The 21,704-nt window shown below is 43.7% G+C and overlaps 1 protein-coding gene across 2 annotated transcripts in view; it reads left to right on the forward strand.

Moving 5' to 3' along the window:
* The window catches only part of ERICH3 (glutamate rich 3), a 325,653-nt gene that overhangs the window by 160,598 nt on the left and 143,351 nt on the right, over positions 1 to 21,704 (forward strand). For both annotated transcript variants that reach the window (XM_069232437.1, XM_069232438.1), the window contains exon 9: positions 18,721 to 18,907. In XM_069232437.1, the coding sequence (XP_069088538.1) occupies positions 18,721 to 18,907 (187 nt within the window). The remainder of the gene's footprint in view (positions 1 to 18,720; positions 18,908 to 21,704) is intronic.

Raw genomic sequence — 21,704 nt, forward strand, 5'->3', positions numbered from 1 at the left:
CTCTTGTATTTTCCCCCTGTCTCCAGTGCCCCCGGACCGTCAAATGGCACTGCCGGAATATCAACTGCCATGGTGTCATTCCACCTTTAAATACCTGGGCATACAGATATACCACTCTCTGGAAGACCTCAGGGAGGGCAACCTGGGCAGAGTTCTACGCTCCACTATGGGCTCTCTACCCTTTTGGAGGGCCCTGCCCCTGTCTCCCATGGGCAGAGTATCCATTGCTAAGATGCTAATTCTGCCTCGCCTACTCTATTACTTCTCGGCGCTCCCAATCGTTTTGCCATGCACATTTTTCTAAGATACTACAGGGAATGGTGACCGATTTCATATGGGGTAAAGACAGACGCCGCGCAGCCTCGAACACGATTCAATATCCACAGGTTGAGGGAGGTTTGGGTGTCCCCAACTTTGAAATGTCTTATGCAGCTGCCCAGTTGCAGTCTTAATCAGTGATCTTTTGCCACTGCCACTATTGACTTGGCTGACAGACAAATCTTCCCCCTCATCACACTGTAACATCATATTGACTACCGTGAAGTCATGTTGGTTGCGTTATGTTCATGGCAAGAGCCCTCACACACCATACTCTCCACTATATCCTCTCCTGCCTGACGCACGGACCTTGCTAGCGCATCACAATATGTCCCCTTGGAGGGAAGCGGGTCTTGTTCTTACTGGGGACTTTTACTCGGACAACACACTATTGACCTTCAGCGAATTATTGGAGAACACGAGGATCCCGGCTGGCATATTGCACGATGCATCACCTACTTCATACCACATGGGGCACAATCGACGGTGAACCCCCAGCGTCGCAGATACTCACTTTGATCCTCTCGGTGAGTGGCTCCAGAGAGCGGTGTCGCGGCTGTATTCCACGTTGCTACCGGAGGCACTCCAGGGACTGGATCACGCTAAATCGTGCTGGGATGAGGCGTTGCCCACTCCCTTATCCTTGGCAGCATGGTCGTCTGCGCGCTCTTCTGTTAAATACGTCTCTCGGAATGCCAGACTCCATTACACCCAATTTAATTACGTACACCACTCTTACCTGTCCCCCCTCCGTATAAAGCGCATGTTCCCTGTGTCAGACCCTGTGTGCCCCCGCTGCGCAGACCCTCTGGCAGACTTTTATCATATGGTGTGGAGCTGTCCCCGTTATCCATGGTTTGGCAGCGCATTACTACTACAGTATCTGACATCACTGCCCATGCTCTGCAGCCGACGCCTGGGTCTTGTCTACTGGGACTGTGGCACCGCTCCAGAAAAGATAAACATCTCCATAGGTTCATTGACTTGGCATTCATTACCTTCAAGCGGCAAATTTCCACCCACTGGAAGGCACCTCATACTCCCAATTACAATAGCTGGTTACGAGTGGTGCTGCAGCAATCTCGCGAGGAGGCCCAGACGCTGCACAATTTGCAACATAGAGGACTGGTGCAGGGTGGCTCTGACATTTAGGATGTCTTTATTGTAAACATGGAGGCAAGAGACGACACTCGTCCACCTTAGACTCCCTGCAGGCATTAATGCAGATGAATGTCCTGGGTCTACCCGGGTTGGTGTTTTCTCTGTTGTTTCTCGCTGGGGACACAACAGCTCTTACACGAGTGGCAATACCAATAACAGTACAACGCGCGGAAGTCCTTGTCATCCCTGACGCTCTACTTAACATAACCTACGCCAGCCTGCTCTTCAGCCCATATTAATATAGCGCGTGGTCCCTCTACTATCATACTAGCACTCTATTACTCTAATGGCGTACTCAGACACCTAACACCGCTCCTCTCACTAAGGGCCAGATGTAGGTACAAAACAATTAGCGACTCGCAATTTGCGAGCATGTGCGACTCGCAATTTGTGTGTCGCTAACTGGAATGCAGGTAGAAAGTGCGCGGACAAATTGTGACTCGCACCCGGAGTCGCACCGCTGATAGCGAGTCCGCTGTTTGCGAGGTCGCTTTTTGCGACCGCGCAAAAAACGGACTCGCAATTTGCGAGTGGGTGTCGCAAATAGCGACTGTGCTGAAAATTGAAAGCAGGTGCTGCAGAACACTCCAGAAACCACTCCAGAACACTCAGGAAAACACTTCCTGGCACATGATGATGACATCACAGCCAGGAAGTTTACAAATACACCTGGGAGGAGGGAGGACCACACCCTTTTTTAACTGCAGCACAGCTAACAGAGCACCAGCAACCATGGCTGACACTCCCAGGAAGAGAAAGCTCAAGTTTGCAGAGAAGGAGCTGGAGGTGCTCACGGATGAGTGCTGTCAGCACCATGATGAGCTTTTTGGGAAGGCAGCCCTCAGTGTGCCAGACTCTGACAAAAAAACGAATTTGGCAGGAAATCCAGGAGAAGGTAAACTCCCTAGGGGTCAGCTACAGGAGTGTGGATGAACTAAAGAAGAGGTGTACGACCTCCGCTCCCGGACAAAGGAGAGGGTGGCAGAAAGGCTCCGGGAGATGAGAGGCACAGGAGGGGGACCATCTTCCATACCACCACCAACACCCCTGGAGGAAAGGGTTGAGGAGACCCTGGAGCCGGAGGCTGTTACTGGAATTGGAGAACTGGACACCTCTAAGCCTGGATCATCAACCGGTGAGTACCATGTGATATGCCTGTACCCCTATCAATGCCATACCCCCACCCACCATGTACACAGGGGCATGCACAACCAAGATAGCTCCATGTCAGAGTAGCAAACACCAGAATGATGCATTATGGGCAATGTAGACAAGTAGGCATTTCATAGGCAAATGTTTATTAGGAAGTGTTTAACAGATAGTAGACACTGACAGTGTTTTCCCCATGTTTTCCCCATGTCCCACAGGTCTCCCACAAGACACCCCCACCAGCCAAAGCAGCCAGGTGCCAATGGTCAGCCAGCCCCAAGAGGAGACAACAGGACCAGCCACCACTCCCACCTGCAACACAAACACCATCCCCTCTCTGGCAACACCTGTTGCAACAGTGGTCTTGGAGCCTGCACCAGGTACAATCCGGAGTGCCACATCAGACATCACAGGGCCTCCACCGCTGCGCAGGTGACGCAGGATGAGGAGAGCAGGGCAGCAGGCAGAGTCAGGGCTTCCATCCACAACACCAACGGAGGCCCAACTGCTACGGGGTCAGCACCTGCAAAATCAACAGTTAGGGCGGATTAGTGGAGTTCTGCAGCGCTTCGAGAGGAATCATGCCAACAGCATGCAGCATGTGCATGCACAACTGGAGGTCATTGGGAACAACACTGGTGACCTAGCCCTGTCAATGCGCGAACTGGTGGCTGGACTGCTAACGCAGAGTGAGGGTGCGCGGCGCAGGGACCGCCAGCTGCTCCAAAGGCTGGACAGGATGGCCTCCTCTATCGTCAGACTGGCAGTGAACACAACTGGGCTGTCAAGGAGAACAGTCAGCCTCCAGGTTGACATGGGCCACTTTGCGGGTGATGTGGCACAGGGACTGGGCCGGATCACCCATGCAATAGAACTTATGGAAGCACGGCAGGTGTCCAGGGGTACAGTGACACCCCACAAGACAGTGAGGAGGACTCCACTGTCAGCAGTGTCTCTGCTGGTGACACCAGGGTGCTAATGAGTGGGAGTACAAGGCAGAGCACTGCTGAGCAACCTGGTACCAGCCAGGCTGGCCGAGCCCGCCGTAGGCTGTGAGCTAAACACTGTCCATGATGGCAATGTATCCCGTGCCAGGTGGTCATTTGAAGTCCCTGAACAGTTTTTCCTTGTATATAGTTTGGTTTTTGCACATATTAAATCATTTGGTCGTTACACTTAACACATGGAGTGTTTGTTCTATTGGTGAGTATGGTAGAAGTTGGCACGTACCTTCCAAAGTATTGGGTTGCAATGTGTTCCCGTCTCAGTCTTCCTTGATTTGCGATGTTTCTATCCCCATGATGGCGATGTGGTTGCTCTTGCTCTTCATCCTCAGAATCTGGGTCTGCAGGGGTGAGAGGTAGGCCACGTCGGGTGGCAATGTTGTGCAGGATAGCGCATGCGACAACTATTTTGAAAGCCGTTATGGGGGTATACTGGAGGGCACCTCCACTTCGGTGGAGGCATCTGAACCGTGCTTTCAGCAGTCCGAAGGTTCTTTCAATCAAGTTCCTGGTCCTCTTATGTGCACTGTTGTATCGCCTCTCACATTCATTGCTGGGTGTTAAGTACGGAGTCAGTATCCATGGCCGTAGTGCATATGCACTGTCACCTGTTGGGCACAAAACGTACACTGTTAGCAAGTCGTGGTTGGTTTGCACATTGATCTGTGTGCATGTCTACAAGGTGCATGCAGCTCTACCTAGGAGGTATCCGTCTCCAAACTCCCCACGTTCCAGGCGTTGGTGAATCCCACTGTGCCTAAAAATGTAGGAGTCATGAGTACTGCCTGGAAATTTGGCAACCATGTCAGTGATGACATAATGGGCATCACATACCACCTGAATATTGAGTGAGTGGGTACACTTTCTATTGCGGAACAGATATTCCAGGTGGGCATATCTGAATATGTGTCCCATCTACACACCCTATGACATGGGGAAAGTTGGCAATTTGGTAAAAGTCTAACTTGGTGCTGTTAATTTCTGCCTCATTCCTGGGTAGGTATATGTATCGGGGCATGTTTGTGAGTAAGGCATCTAAGATTGCCCTGAGGAACCTTGATAGTGCACTTTGGGATACCCCACCTGCCACAGCAATGACCCCCTGATAGCTCCCCGAGGCCAAGAGGTGCAGTGAGCATAGCACTTGCACATGCATAGGGATGGCGCACCTGCGCACAGTCTGGCATTCTAGCTGTGGTTTGAGTAATTCTATTAAATCTAGTATAGCTGCGCTGCTAATCTGTATTTGTCATATATTTCCTCCTCAGTTTGCTGGAAAAGAGTCTGCCTTGTTCTGTAAATCTTCTCCTGTCTCTGGCTCCTCCTCCTCCTCTGCTGGGCTGTGTGGGCTCTCCTCCTCACTGCTATCAGGTATATCTCCGCCATCTTGTGTAACCCAGATGCCTTCTGGGTCCCCTTTTATACTTTGGTAATGATTACCACCTGCTCTGAGTTAGTGGTAAATTGGACATGCAAACTGGGCTTTTTTGCGACTAGTTGCAATTTGCGAGTTGCTATTGCATATGGTTTGCAACTCGCAAATTGCGACTTCCTATTAGTGAGTCGCAATATGGGGTCGCAAATTTTGCGAGTCGGTAACGGCTTGCATCACATTTTGCGAGTCGGAAATTGGATTTTTGCATGCCATTGCCGATTTTGCGGAGACGCAAATAGCGATTCGGGCCATTTGCGACTCGCAAAAGTTTGCTACATCTGGCCCTAAGATCCTTTCAGTTGCACCTCCTCCGACACAAAGGGAGGAGTCGGAATGCTTGACTAGTGGCACAGTTTATTGTTGTTGTTGTAATGTTATCTCCGAATATACGATGTAAAGAATGTTCCTATTCCCATGTTCCTGCCTGAGGCTTCAGGCGTGTTCCATTTTATGTGGTCCTACTGAAACAATAAAGAGATGTTAAAAAAAAGAAACTACAGGGGGCTAGGTGAGATACCATTTTCCCCAGAGTCTAGCTCACATAGGCAATGCTCTGAGCGCTTTCCTGTTGAATGGAGAATACAGAGCTGTCTGAGTTCTCTGGGAGAATGGAGGCTGGGTGCAGAGCTTGAGTGCAGGCCAGTATATCTGCTCATTTATCTATGCACTGCTGTGTTTAGGGGCACGTCTTGGTTTACGGGATTGGGTACAGGTCATAGCTGGTTGGTACTGTGGAGAAAAGTTGAACTCTTTGTCCCCTGCCCTGTCCCATGCCCAGTCGCCCTTCGTGAACCAAGCTCCAAGTCAGATGTCTTGTGCTCCTATATATGGCCTATGAAGTTGTTATAGATGGAACCACATCATAGCCTTTTTAATTGTGCACAAGGGGGGATTTTGCAGAGGGCACATCTTGAAATGCTGTATTTCAATGTTCTATCAAATGTAATCATGAAGGGAAAGAAGGCACTGTGATTACCTAGGATCACAAGATTTGGTCAAGTGAGAAAGTCAGGATTGACCAGGGTTTCCAAAAGAGACTTCTAACCACAGATTCTTTACCTAAGAATATTCCAATGGTATCAGACTTGTTCTGGCAACCCTTGAGCAGTACATCTGCATGACAGTAGTTGGCTTCATGTCATCACGTCTGCAATGTATGTAATGTGTGTTGCCTTTATAGGCACCACCTTAGGGTGCTAATGTCAGTCCCATTCTTTCAACACCGACAGTCATAGATCCTGGGAGCTACCTCAACCATTTATTGACCAACATTTTCTCGACTTTTGTCATGGTGTTTTTTCCTGTTTCCGTTGTGCTAGGATGTTCCCTCCAAATCCTATGGGTTTTATGCCTTGTGGAAATGTCACAGGCAGATGTCGGTGACTGATCCCCCTTTGGCTTGTCTTTGGTGCTTGAGGTCAGGTCACAACTCTAAGTCTTGCTCACCTGCTTGTCCATTCAGCCAAAGGCGATTCGAGAGTGTAAGATGAAGCTCCTCATGGTGTGGTAATGAAAGAACCTGCATCCCTCCCGGTCTTGGGAATGGTCTTGGACCTGTGGATGATCTTGGGCCCACTCCAAAAGTCGCTACTACGACTGGTTATCCTTTAAGTCTAAATCATCTTTGGGTAAGTCTAAGAAGATAATGAAGAAGTTGAAGCTTCTGTCAACTTTGCCGCTCCCCTCCAAGTCCCTGGATGGGCTGTTCCTGTGCTTCTAGGCCCACTCCCACACTTTACCTGCAGAGTCTGTCAGAGTCAGTCTTCATGACTCCTGCATTTTCCTGGAGCCAGAGCAACTCCTACCCAACTTCAGGAGTTTTTACAAGGCCATGACCGCATCTTTGGGAAACCAACTTCCTCTGGTGTGCCTTCTGGCCTCCGGGAGCTGAGAGGTATTGGGGGTCCTTTCATGATGTCAGTTGGGTGATCTGGATTTGTTCCTGGATCTGGGCTGACTTCAGACAAAAGTCCCATCCTTGCCCATTGGCCCTCACCAGAGATGAGCCCCTCAACACCTTAACCAAATTTGCATGAAGAAAGAGAACAGATTATATTGTCTGTCTCTGTCACAACAGTGGCCTCACTTGAAGTTAAAATTGGGGTGGACCAGGCCACGGCAAACCTCTGGCTTGGACGTGGTGCCCCTGCCCCCCGGCTGAATTTGACCTATAACTCCTCTGATGATATTGTCAGTCGTTCCCGTCAGGTAAACTGCTATGACGAGTTTGGTGAGGCCAGCAGGCTATTAAGTAACGAGCAACTCTCCTACATTCATATAAATAACAATAAATATAAATAATACTAGTGAATAGAAAAAACTTCAACTTTATTATTATAATATTAAGACAAAGCTAAAATATAAATGTACTATGACAAAGACATCTACCATTAGACAAATTCTTGCTAGTAACAATACAACACAAAGTCTGGACCGCCACACACCAGACAACACATAAAACAAATATAATTCAGAAAACATTTAAATGATAACACACTAAACAGATAATCTTCAATCAAATAAATTGTATCATTATGAAGATTTACTTTAACATATAATTTTTCAGCCTATACGAATTGTAGGTCCTGCATATTTTGTTGTAATTGATTACTTATATTAGTCTTTCAAAATGTAATTGTTTACTGCTTTACACATAATTTTGATATAACAGAGTAATATTCATCAGAATCTTTGTCCACTTTTAGTGTTCCTTAGGTCAGGATAGAACCATGATGAAAAAATGTCTTTTCAGTCGGCAGCAAGTGTGTCTTAAATTTTTGCTTGCCCAAGTCCCAGTGAAGTATTGATACTACTCGCTTGGACAGCCTTGATACTTTGATACTGCTCACTCAAACTTGATACCAGTTGCCAAGTCCCAGCGCAGTTTTGATACTGCTCACTCTAACAGCCTTGGTACTGATTGCCAGTGCGCATTTCGGTGCATCCCAGTGTATTATAATTGTCAAAGCCACCTTCATCAAGGCCTCATTCAATTCTGTACCAAAGACACAATAGTACATCCAATATCGTTAGTCTCATCCACGCTGATTTACTGAGTATCTTCTCTAGCGGGCTGTAACACAGAAAAGGATAGGGTTCTAGTTTGCCCCAGCAGACCAACCGGCACAAAACGAGTACAAGGATGGTATGCCTACAATAATAATTGTGCATTAATGAGCCTTATCGAGTAAATGCAACCGCAAAACATACTCAAATGTCTACTTCTCATTTTGAGGCCTTCCTAAACACGTTCCGGGAATGCCACGTAAAAAGTTATAACACAAAACATATTAAACAGTTTGGATTGAGTTTGCATACGAGAAGAAGGGATCGATGGAAGTCTAAGAATATAACAAGTCCCGTAACGCAGGAACACTTTCATACATTTCACTTACTTGTAAAGCGTGCAACAAATGTACGTCACACTCAAAGCAATGTTTCATTCGATATACATATGCTCGTATCACAGCGAACTCCCCTCCTTTTAAATTCTGCTCTCATGGAGCAGCATGACGGGAGTTGAAAGAAAAGAAGGACTCAATGTCGAAAGGCTAAGCAAGATGTTTGGGATGCGGCGGACATCTAAAAACGGGAAGCTAGATCAGACATAGTCTACTTTGGCAGCCATCTTGGCTAGATCAAACTATATACCAATGAGAATGAAGGACTAGTACCTCATATATGATGTCTAAAGACAAAAAACCGACATACCAGAATATAGTATTGTTTATTTAGAGGACAATAAAAACTGAACCAAAGAGCCAACAAAGAAAAAGTATGCTAACAAAAATTAAGAAAATTATGAACAATAAAAAGGTTGAAATACTCGCTAGAATGACACTTATATGGACCTGACTGGATATAGGTGGTTCAAGAACAAGCGCATATAGCAGCAAAAAAACCTACTATACTACACAACTACAAAATGAAAGGAAGGCAGAGGATGTATAAGGACGTCCTTTACTGAACCAGGGAGAAAGAAGTTCTAATCGCATTTTGCCTAGGTATTTCTTCATTCAAACCTTTCTGGCAAGTATCCAGAAAGAAAATCCAGAAGACTTTGCGTTTTTTCCTTTTCCTATCAACATCTTGTTTGGAACCAGACACAATCTTCTCCAAGATCGTCCATTTAATGCCCTCTCTGTTGTGTTTGTGTTCTAACCAATGGGATACCAAAGGAGCATTATGTTTCTGAGCCCTAAACGCTGAACAATGTTCATAATGCCTAAATCTGAACTCTCTTGCTGTTTCGCCTACATAGCCCAGCTTACATGGGCAAAGAATTAGATACACTACATTCTTAGTTCTACAATTAGACATATTCCTTAAATCTATATTTTTGTTATTACAAGTGATGCTTTTGGAGACTATCGCACCCTTGCATGCTCCACAGTTACCACATTTGTGGTTGCCCATAATGGGCTCTAAGCCAAGAATGGACTTTTGTACTGGTTCGTTCCGAGCATTTATGCCTGACTTGACCAAGATGTTTCTTAGGTTACCATTTTTTCTGAAAGCAAAAATTGTTTTTTCAAGTGGTTTTAAATCTGACCTCACATTGAGGATATGCCACTGTGAGTTGATGATTTTCCTGATTTTGTCATTTATATTTGAGTGGCGAATAGAGCAAACCAGTCTATCGCTAGCCTCCTTTTGGCTATTTTGAAACATCGCTTGGCGGTCATAGTACTTAGCTCTTTTTAGAGAACCTTTGATCAATTTGGGAGGATAACCTCTGAGTAAAAATTTCTTGGCTAGGACCTCAGAGTGTTCAATAAAATCTCTCATCTGTGTGCAATTTCTTCTCACTCTCAAAAATTGGCTAAATGGGATACTGTGTCTCTGGCAACTAGGGTGATAACTCTCATAGTGCAACAGAGTGTTTCTAGCCGTGGGTTTAACATATAGAGATACTGTAAGGAAACCATCTTTATGGATAATGCAAACATATAGAAATTCTACTTGATTTCGATCCCATTTCATGGTAAATTTCAAGTTAGAGTCACATAGGTTAAGCCAGGTGAAAAATTCTTGTAGTTGTTCCAATTCTCCCTTCCACACAAAAAAACATAATCTATGTATCTCGACCACCTTGTGATGTTCTCATAGAAAGGGGCGACCTCATTGTAAATAAATTTTGTTTCAAACAGTTCCACATATAGATTGGCTACACTGGGAGCACATGCTGCTCCCATACGGACTCCTTTGACTTTTTGAAAGATGGTCGAATTAAATTCAAAGTAGTTGTTGTAAAGAACTGTCTCAAGGCAGTCACCAATAAATTGTTTTTAGCAATCAGGTTCCATACCTGATAAACTCTGTTTGACACATTTGAGAGCTTGTTCTTGTGGGATGTTTGTGTACAGTGCTTCTAAGTCCATAGTGACCAAAATCTCAGTTTCACAATTGAACTGTATCCCTTCTATTTTAGAGATCAAATGACCTGTGTCCCTAACATAAGAAGGGAGTTCTATGACCAATGGATTAAGGAAGTTGTCAACATATTTTGACAATGGTTCAATGGCTGAGCCAGTCATAGATACAATGGGTCGTAAAGGGGGATCGTTAAGATCTTTGTGGATTTTGTGTAGTCCATAAATAACTGGTAATCGGGTATTTTTGGGAGTGAGGAATTCAAATTCTTTCCGGCAAATTACATCTTGCTGCAATGCTAGGTGGTTTATTTCTTTTCTCATGCTTTTAATCCACATTTCTCGGTTGACAGGTATCTTCCTATAGAAATCCTTGCATTGGAGCATACTAGACATTTTGTTAATATATTGATCTGTATCAAAGACCGTGATTCCTCCTCCCTTGTCACATGGTTTAATAATGATATGCTTGTTTTCTTTTAGTTTTTTTAAAAGCAAGCTTTTCATCTTTATCTAGATTATGACGCGGTTTAGGGATAAATTTCAACATATTAGTCATTCTCTTCAGAACTATTCTTTCAAAGATCAAAACTTCTGGTCCCAGAGATTCAATCTCCGGAGTTAACAGAGAAACCGGTCATAAACCAGATTTGTTCTCTTCTATTAGTAAAGACGATGTTCTGAAATATTTCTTAAGCCGAATCCTCCTAAAAAAAGCATGAGTATCTTTCAAGAGTTTGAACTTATTAACATACGTGCTCGGGACAAAGGAAAGTCCTTTTGTTAAAACTCTTTGCATATTGGAATCTAAAGTTGTTGCACTTAAATTGAATATTGGAATATTCTCTAATCCCGCCAGTACTGGTTACGTATGGTTTGTAAGAACTGAGTTGGTTGTTCCAAACTTACAAATCTGTTTCCCCGATTGTAACGGGGTCTGGGTCTGTAGTTGTTTCTCCTGTTGCCTAAAAAAACAAGTATTTGTGTATGTTTGGTCTACTTGATTCAGTCTGTTTCCGAAAGCATCAAATTAATGTGAACTTCCCTCACCCTCTGAATCAGATGTATCAGAAAAAGTAACTATCTTTTTCAATGTCCAATCCTGTTTTTCTTGAAAAGTCTGGTTGGACTGTTTATAATAACCTTCGGATAGATAGGGGTATGTTCTTTCAACAGTAAAGTATCTAATATCTTTCTTTAATTTCTCTGTTTTCCTTTTAACTAGATACTGGTTAAATGACTCAAACTCAATCAACCGTTCCTCCAACTTTTACTTAGCTTCCTCTAAGGCATTGTCTGTTTTAATTTCTCTTCTATTTCCTCAATCTCTTTAATCAATAAAGACACTATTTTGCGCACAGTCTCAATAATTAACAGCATCCAGTCTCTCGAGCATCTGTTGGAGATGAGTGACCATTTGTCCAAAAAAGCTTTAATTTCTACGAATAGGAGGGGTATGTTTCTGACTCTGAGTCCATTAGGGATCACTCCTGCCCTTAGATATTCTAACATAAACTCTGCATGAGCTTCAGTTCTGTGTGTTTTAGCCACCTCTCCTAACACTGGTCCAGTCACTCCACCTAGTTTGGCCACTGAGGAGGGTGCGACTTTTGCAGTATCCAAAAGGCGAGCAGCTGAGGTCATTGATCTTCAGCTCCTGCCAGTGAAGGTTAAAACTAATGTTTTAACAGAGGTGTTCAGGTGGGGCAAACCAGTGCAGAGCCCCTGCTCCCTTTTACAGAAGCCCTCATGGATGTGCTCCTGGGGGCCTGGTCAAACCCTCTTTTGGGGTCCCAATCAACCACCAGATTGCCTGTTGTCACTCTCCTGCATCAGGGGACCCGACGTTTGGCAGCCAAAGTCCACCCAGTGCCTTCCCTACTACTCTCCTTTATAGGAAGTCCAAAAGGTTGCCGACTTTTGGAAAGAGAATATTTTCCTCCACCAACCTAGCCTTGCAGATGGTTAATACAGCTTACTTTTTGGGATGACACTTCAATGTGCAGTGGGATTCGAAGGCATAAATGCTGCCCATGGTCCCAGAGGAGGCTTGCTCGGTGCTCATGCAAGCCATGATTGATGACTAGGATGCAGCAAAGTTCATACTCTGGTGTGGGCTGAACACCAAAAACTTGCTTGGCAGGGCTATGAGTTCCACAGTGGCTCTGCATTGTTACACTTGGTTGTGGTCCATGTGATTTTCAGGGGATGTCCAGGCAAACCCCATGGACATTGTCTTTGATTGCTTTAACCTGTTTGGCTAGAAAACAGATGAAGTTCAGGAGCCCTTTAAAAACAGTAGTATCATGGCTTGTTCTTTGTGCTTGTCCGCTCCGCCCCACCAGTTGCTTTTATTCTTTCACCCATTCCTTGGCTATAGTATGGGTCCTCAGACCCATCTCCCATATCAGCCCTACCCACAAAGCCAGCAAGCTTCCCAGACTTTTCATGGTCACAGGAGAGGTTCCCACTTATCTTGTGGACCCCAGAGACAACATGCAGTCCAGTCGACCAACACCCCGGCTACCGCACCCCTGAAAACTCTTTAGCACTCTCTCGTCAGCACACTGCCATCTGGTAGGGAGCAGAATCCACCACTTTTTACCAGAATTATAGGCTGTCATCTCAGACAAGTTGGGGTTGTAAATCGTTCAGCGGCACTGTGCCTTCTATTTCTGGAAACACCACCAGCCATGCTACTGTCCGTACAAAGGCTTTCAACGGACTACCTGTCCTAGTTGCGTTAGGAAATACAGGTTCATTTGGCCATAAAAGCCACAGAAGTAGGTTGTGGTTGCTATTTTTTGCTACTTTATGCTGCTAAAAAAGGAAGTAGGCCTCCTCTCTGGTTCAGACCTTCATCCTCTCAATGCCCTCCTGAGAAAAAATAGGTTCAAGATGCTCACTGTTGCCCAAGTCCTCTCTGCCCTTGACCCTGGAGACTGGGTGGTAGCATTGAATCTGCACGAGGCTTACCATAGTATCTCAATTTTCCAGGCCCACAGATGTTGCCTGCAGTTCACAGTGGGCTTAGTATATTTTAAGTTTGATGCACTCCACTTTGCCTTCACCAGTTCATCTTGGGTGTTCACAAAAGGGATTGTTGTGGTTGCAGCTCATCTTTGTACGTCAGGGAGCCAGTGTTTCCCTACCTCAATGACTATCTCATGAAAGTGGGCTTGCACCAAGCAGTTGTCACCCACCTCCAGATTATGGTTACCCTTCTACATTAATTTGTGTTCACTATAAACATGCCGAAGTCACACCTGACTGCTTCTTTGACACTCCCTTTCATCGAAATTCTGGACACCGTGATGTTTTGTACCTACCCTCTGGCGCAGAGTCCAGGACATTCAGGCTCTGATCCCAATGTTTCAGCCTTAGTCCTGGATTTCAGTGAGACTGACTCTGAGGCTGCTAGGTCTGATGGCTGCCTGCATCCTGCTGGCGAAACATACCAGATTGCAAATGCGGGTTCTGTAATAGGATCTGAAGACCTAGTGGGCACAAGGCTAGAGGAATCTCTCTGATCAGGTTCATATTTTGGAGAAGACTGCAAGAGATCTGCAGTGATGTTGGCTGAATCATGAATTGGTCAGTGGCAGCCCACGCTACCTTCCCCTACCAGGGCTGAAGGTGGTAATTGATGCATCGCTTCTGGGCTGGGATGGACACCTGTGAGAGGAGGAAATTAGAGAGCTCAGGTCTCCAGTGGAGACCTGCCTCCACATCACACTTATTAAGCTGTGGACTATCCTCTTCATGTTGAAAGCCTTCCTACCATCCATCAAGAGGAGGCTGGTTCAGGTGTTCAAGGACAATATTACTGCCATGTGGTACTGCAACATGAAGGGTAGGTTGGGTTTGTGGAGCCTGTGCTGGGAGGCCCTGCACCTCTGGATGTGCCTGTAATATCACAACATCTTCCTGGTCATGCAACACCTAGTGGGACCTCTGACCGCAAAGCCAGACTGACTCAGTCATTGACATCTTACAGACTACTAATGGCATCTACACCTGGAGGTGATGCATGGTCTCTTCCACAAATGGGGAGACCCTTGGCTTGATCTTTTTGTCACCACTGAGAATGAGAAGGGTCAGCTCTTCTGTGATTTGGGGTTTCCCAAAGCCATTCTCGCTAGGGGTCTCATTCCACTTGGACTGGAACTCATGACTCCTGTATGCCTTTCTGTTGATACCACTCCTGCCCCAAGTCCTCAAGAAGATCAGGACTGACCAGGCTTTAGTGATCGTAGTGACTCAGTACTGGGCATAGAGCGTATGGTATTGAAATAATGGGCATGAGTATCAGTCCTCCAATCAGGCTGCCTCTTTGAGAGGCTCTCCTGTAACAGCACCAGGGCAGGATACTGCACCCAAAACTTTGCACACTCCATCTTCATGCTTGTAGATTGAGTGGTGGCAACTGAGTGTCTTTGACCTTCTTTTCAAAGTTGTAAATGTTATTCTGGAAGCCATGCATCCCTTGGAAAAATCTTTATATGCTTGCAGCTGGGACAAGTTTGTGGCTTGGTGCTCAATCAGCTCGAACAACAAGGACCACCTGGTACGCTCATGGGACTAGGGTGAATACAATCAACATATGACAATAAGCACATAGGATTTATTTTAATCAGGGCTTCTAACTCAAATGGTCTGTGAGTCTGATACTCCTATTTGGTCACTTAATATATAATTCTCAATTTAATTGAGCACCAGTTTTTGTAGCTGTATAGCTAGTGCTTCAGAAAGCACACTTCAGATAGAGATGCTGGACACATTATTTTGAATTCATCTTATAAGAATATTTATTAAATCCAATTATTGATCATGTATTACAAAATGAGAACTGTGTGAAGAAGTGAAACAGATGACACAGTGCTCACATAAACATAGAAGAACACATATATACAACAAATTACAGTGGCACATTATACATTTTCCAATGGTATTGCCAGGCTGGTAAGTCCATCAGGTATCCTGTATGTCAAGACTGCTCCCTTAACTCATAAATCATCTTTAACCATATGGGAGAATATTGTTGCCATTTCGACCTGACTAACTTAAGGGGTCTCCTCAGGACGCTATTGTCCACCTCACACACCTATTAATCAAATGGAGAGTATATTAAATCCTTGTCCAGAATCAACCAAAGCACGTAACTGTAGCCCCACAGGTCCACCGACCTCTTTATGTGGTCAGCCAAGTTGGAACAAGACATCTGCTGCATGCAAACCATGCATGAAGTGCCCACATGCACATCCCAAAGAATAGACAATTTTGAACCTTTCCAACTAAAGTGTACAATGTTCATCATGGAATCACCTTATCTTCATGTCAGAAGATGCCTTTGTATCCCTACACACACTGCATGTTCCACATTTTATGTCCACCTTAATAGGTCACTTACATATTTTTGAGTTGAAGAATAGCTCCACAGCTAGTGCTGCACATGTGGATTATTCCTTTTTAATGTTAGCATATAATGTCATTACAGTCGTTTTAATTTCCAGCACCTACATTTGACCTCTAGGGCTACTCTTCTACTCAATAATATGTAAGCTCATAAATGAGTTCATATATGAGTTCGTAAATAAAGACCTTATTCACAGCCTTTCGTCTTGTGGTATGTTTTGTTTTGGCCTTGCCCAATCTGTAGGAGTGAACACTATCTTAACACTCAAGAAAAGCACATTGGATATACGTTGTATGTCAACCGTGAGGAATTATCATATGTGGGACAAGACTTGTAGATTTTAGTCATGTCTCCAGTTGCCAATACCTTTTATGAGCCGTGATGGAATTCGATCAGTGGTGCTTTATCCGTCTTTTTTTGCTATGTGTGTTTGTCTTAAGAACATTATGAGTACAAACCATACCCTTCCATTATCTATATTTGCAGTATTAGAAACATAAGAGCTGCACAATCCACGCAACCCTAAGGGGCCCTATCTACGTTCAGGGAGAGTAAGAGCATTTTCACAGTATAGGAAAGACTTCACTACTTTATGCACTCCACATTATGGCATGCCTTGTTACCACACATTGGCTCACGAGTGTGTGCATGGCGCCACCATCAGCAGTGACAATGCATTTACTTTCACCATGTGGATTACTTATCTTATGTTTATTCTCTGTGCCTCAGGTCACCTGCAGAGGAAGTCTAGAGACATTCTATTGTAAAATAACCCTAATAATATGTAGATTTTTAAATAAGGATTAGGTTCTTGTTGTCAATGTCCTGATGAAATGCCAATAGATTTTCAGGGACTGATAGTGATGTGAAACATGCAGACCAATTGTTGTCTGTTAGTATTAAGAACATACATGCAGGCATTTTGGTATGTTTAGCCCACCTACACAGCACCGGTAAACTACTAAAAACGTACGAGGCTCGATGTTTTCAGCATGGTTTCTGGAATACTTTATCTGTTTATTTTCCACGCAGCGCGATCGCACTGCATTTTACATAGCGCGATCGCGGTGCATTTTTTTTTTCTTTTAAATTGTGTGGCAATCAAAGTCTGGTAAGGAGTTTTCAACGGTAATAGCTCTAACTCAAGCAAATGCGAGACACCTTGCTTTGAAAATGCTTGTTAATTTTGGCATTGCTCCCAACAACCTTTAGTAAAGTGATAGTGTAGGTACCTATAGCCAATTTTACCTCTTTTCCAATCATTCACACTTCGCTTACACTTCATCCACAATAGAGATTTAAGTGTCACAGCATCTTCACATAAAAAGATCTAGGGCAAAGGCTCCTCTTTGAGGAGCCTATTGTGCATTGCAGTGCCGACCCGACGAGCAACGCCTTATGATGAAGCATGCCACCAAGTTGGTGGGTGAAGGCTTTTCCTTCTACTAAGCAAATGCTTTAGGTGACTTGAGTAGTTTGAATGAACAGGTTGGAAGACAATACCTTGGAACAGTGTACTCAATTCGTTTATGTACATTCAGTGATGCCTGTTTGGCTCTCATTATCTTTAAGTCTTACAATCTTGCAACAGTGTTTGCATGCGGGTCCTTGATGCCGATTAATACATCACTTTGCTGTATTAGAAGGATTGCAATTTATGAACTGGGAGTAAAAAAATGACCTATGTGTCAAAAGCAGTAGCCCACTTATCTACACAAAACACAAATCTGTGATATGCATGTTACACGATGTGCTTTGCAGCAGTCACATTAACACTATACCAATTCATGACACAAAACTGTTAAAGAACAAAAAATAGCATTCTCTCAGAATAGTTTTAACTACCAGAGTTATTTTACAGCCATTATAATCCCCTTACATTGCTGGACACACAAATCTCTGCATCCGGTGACTCATTCCTGTAAAATATTTAAAAATGCAGCCTCTGTGACCGAATAAGTAAGATAGAACGAATTTGCTGTCACAGTCGCCTTGTTGCCAATATCTTTGCAGCAGATTTGTTTAAATAAATGTGTAAGCTGACTTGCCATATATTTCAAGCTCTTTCCCTCGTGACCCCACCCACTTTCCTTTGCCATTCCTTAACCACCTATTTATGGATTTCTGGAGTACATTTTTTCCAATTCCAGCGCTGGAAGCCAGTCTCCACAAACCGGCTGATTTCGGGTTGTATGTCAGAAATCCTGAGTAAAAATAATGTCTAACAGAAGTATTGAATCCTAAATATATTTTACGAAAATATCTTCCCATTGGCTGTAGATGTTGTATTTCTAACTCCATTGGCATGATTATTTTTGTAAAGCATGCCTAGGACACGTATTTCTGTTAAAATATATTTTGGTGATGATATTCTGCTACCATGTGGGGACCGTGTTTGCTACAAAATATAACCTCAAATTCAAACATCTTTTTGTTTTCAGTGTGTGTGCATTCGGTTTCTTAGCATTTAAATTATATGCAATCACAGAATATGAGGCTGTGGAATAATCCTACAGTAAATAGAAGCGAACTGAATCGTGCTTAAGTTTATCTCTCTGCTTACAATCTGCAACTCAAGCAAACTGAACGCAAGACAGTGCTTGTTTTTTGTTATTTTCCTTTCCAGGTCACTGATATCCAAACAGGATATGCCAAACAGCCAAATGAGCTTTTGTGCACCATGCATTTTGGCTATGTATTTATTTATTGATTTGTTTAGGTACTTGCACATTTATGTTTTTAAATATTTCTGCATGCTTTTTATAGAGTCCACAATTTCTTAAAAGCGTTCTGGTGCTAAGACGTGAAGCTCAAGCCACTGAAAGTACATACCTCGTAACTATGCGCTCTTTCTCTTTTTCACAGAGACTTTTCAGTGCACATCTAGAAGACATCGTGGGTTCCCTTTTAGCCTCACATTTTATATCAATGGAATACAGGTTGACCGATTAAGCTCTTGCTGTGAATATAAACATCGAAAAGGTGCACGGCTTGGAGGGAAACATGGATACTTTAGATTTGTAAACATCGAAGGAGCTTCTCCATGCTACAGGTACAAATGCATTAAGTATTCAAAGTTATATGGATTTTTTTCACCATGGCAGAAATACACAGTGAAAGTGGACACGACGGCCACAGGAGCTGCTGACAGGCGGAGGTTCACCACTGACGGCTCTGGAGAAAGGAGGCCTCCATGCCACCCCACATATGGTAGGGTCCTCCATTAGTACCCACAGAACCACAGAAAGAGGTAATGTTGGCCTCAGACGGGATCGCATTACATACCTTATGATCTACATCTGAGGTTAGGAAAGAGTTGACAGCGTAGAAATTGGACTTTCCGGCATAAAGAGTTAGGAGTTCTTTCCTCCACTGCTGTTGTATGAATAAAAGAGGCCCTACGTTCCATTATAGAAGTGTATTTTCATAAAAGTTGATCTGTAGATATTGTCATCATGACTGAGCGAGGCAGGCTCTTCAATTAGGTAATTAGCCCCAGAGTTTTCTTAAGAGGGAGACACATTACAAAGAGGCAGCTAGCCAATTAGTGGCACATAGTACGCCTAACTGCATTTTCTGAAGGGAGCTTCATATGTAAAATCTCCCTCTCTGGAGATGAAGACTTAAAACAGTAAACAATACCATGATTAGGGACCAAATCTTGATTTGATGATTGAACAAGAGGGAGTGATCAGTGTTTTAAGGATAAGAACTAATAGGTATTTTTTTTTCTTTTTAAAGGAGTAAAGTAGTCCTGAATATACTGCTTCTTTTTCCTTGGTGAGAAAGACTCCTTATTTGGCTGCTCAGGACTGAATATTGGAGGACCTGGGTTATTCTTGGTCAAGGGGGTTTGCATGTAACCATTCTGTTCTAAAGTTCCTTCCTTAATACAGGTTTGGAGAATCTCAAACAAAAGAGGAGAGGCTACTTTCCCCAGCCGGTAATCAGAAAGTCTCACGAGTCTGGTCTCACGTCAGACAACGTGGAATTAAAACTCTTCTGTTTGTTTCTGAGTGCTTAATCTCATGAGTTGAGTATTAACAACCATGTTCAAAGTTTGCTTGAACATTCTATGAGTACCTGGGTAATAAGGTCCGAAGATATAAACACCACTAGTAAGCATGGTGCATGAATTCTGATTTCTGCTCTTTAGCTTGAAGCCAGATATACATTTCTTTTGTCAATTCTGTTCAAAGCCTGAGCTGTTACCAGCTCCTCCCACTCTTCATAGCACACATCATCTGGTAAGGTGTTACTACTCTGTACATAGGAACAACTTGGTTTTGCAAAGCAATCTCTTATAAAGAACTATCATGAAACCAAAGTGGATGGGAGAGCATAAAAATTGTTACCGATTTAGCTCGGAAGGAAGGAATTTGCTGAGTGATATATTCTGTTGGCTTTAAACATCAAGGGGCTATAAAAAGTAAATAGGGGAAAAAAGGGAAGGATTGAGGCAAGAAAAGCAGCACAAACAAACAAAAAAGCTATAGCGTGGAGAATTCATAGAGAAAGAGAGAGAAGGTGGAAAGGAGAGGTAACGGAGTGGTGAGAAATTGGAGAAGAGGGAGAGTGAGGTAGATAATGACTGAAGAGTAGAGAAAGGGGAAAGGGTAGATTAAGATAAGTCATTGTGATAAACAGCAGAGTGGAGGGGCATAAGATGTAAATTAATTAAAAGGAAGAAGAAGAAAAAATGCAGCTGACGTTCAAATGGAAATAAATAGTTAATTAGATCAGAATGGAGCCAAATTGAACTGAGTATGAGGATTCTGGAGTGGCTCAGAAGAGGTTCATGAGTACGGAGGGAAGACAAACAAAAATGGTTGTGGAAGGTCTCTGAGCCAGGAAAGATATAATATTAAATAAAGATAGAGATAATTCCTAGAGGAGGGATAGTTCAGAAAACTGTAGAGGGACTAAGGGAGATCAAAGGAGAAAGGTAACAAAGGATTGGGGATGAAAAGGAAAAAATGGTTCTGTATGAAGTTTACTCTAAATCTAAAGTTTGAACAGATTGTGTTAAGTCCTTTGTGGAATTGAGGTCACCTTTTGAGCATCTCCGATCATCTGGCAGCGAGGCCAATAGAGAAGGGCTGCTTGAGGGAACCATTGGTTGGCAGTAATGCAACATTTAAATTTTTTAGGTTTTCAGTCGTAGCTTATTGATGCTTCTAATTTGAGAGAAGCTCAGGAAACTTCTGGGAGTTGATTATTTATAACGTTGAAAATGAAGCATGCTGGCTTGAAATTTATTCTTCTGGTACAAACCAGTGTAGGTCTTTTAATACAGAAAATATATTATTGTACTTTCTGGATGTCAACAGCATCCTGGCCCGTGCAAGTATGCAACAGTACTTTTAGTATGGGCGAGATTTGAGTTTGCTTTAGCTAGTTGGCTTTGTATGCCTTTAAATGTGATGCACTCTAGCTTGAATTATAGTCTTACTGCCGAAGGAAGCCAGTGTAGGCCTCTTAGTATAGGTAACGTGTCTTTCTAGCCAGTGGCAGCTGTGTTGGCATTTGCTTCTGTTGGTTCCCTTCCTTTGCAATGCAGCATGTATGTCACTTATTAGTGTTGGTGGGACCTTATCAATTTCTAATGGTTCCAAAGGTTCGAATTCACATTGGCTGTGCTCTCCTTGCAGCCTCATCTTTCTGTACATGCCTGTGGGTGCCTGACACCGTAGGATCATAATATATACCACACAATGTAAGGCTCCGCATTGCAGGAGTGAAGCACAGACCTCTTTCGATAGCCACATCCTCTTGTCTACAGCTAGATACCCCCACTATTCTGGGGCATAGTTATTCTGCAAATATGTGAACAGTCTTTAAGCAACTTT

Source organism: Pleurodeles waltl, chromosome 4_2 (assembly GCF_031143425.1).
Source record: "Pleurodeles waltl isolate 20211129_DDA chromosome 4_2, aPleWal1.hap1.20221129, whole genome shotgun sequence".
NCBI classification, from domain to species: domain Eukaryota; kingdom Metazoa; phylum Chordata; class Amphibia; order Caudata; family Salamandridae; genus Pleurodeles; species Pleurodeles waltl.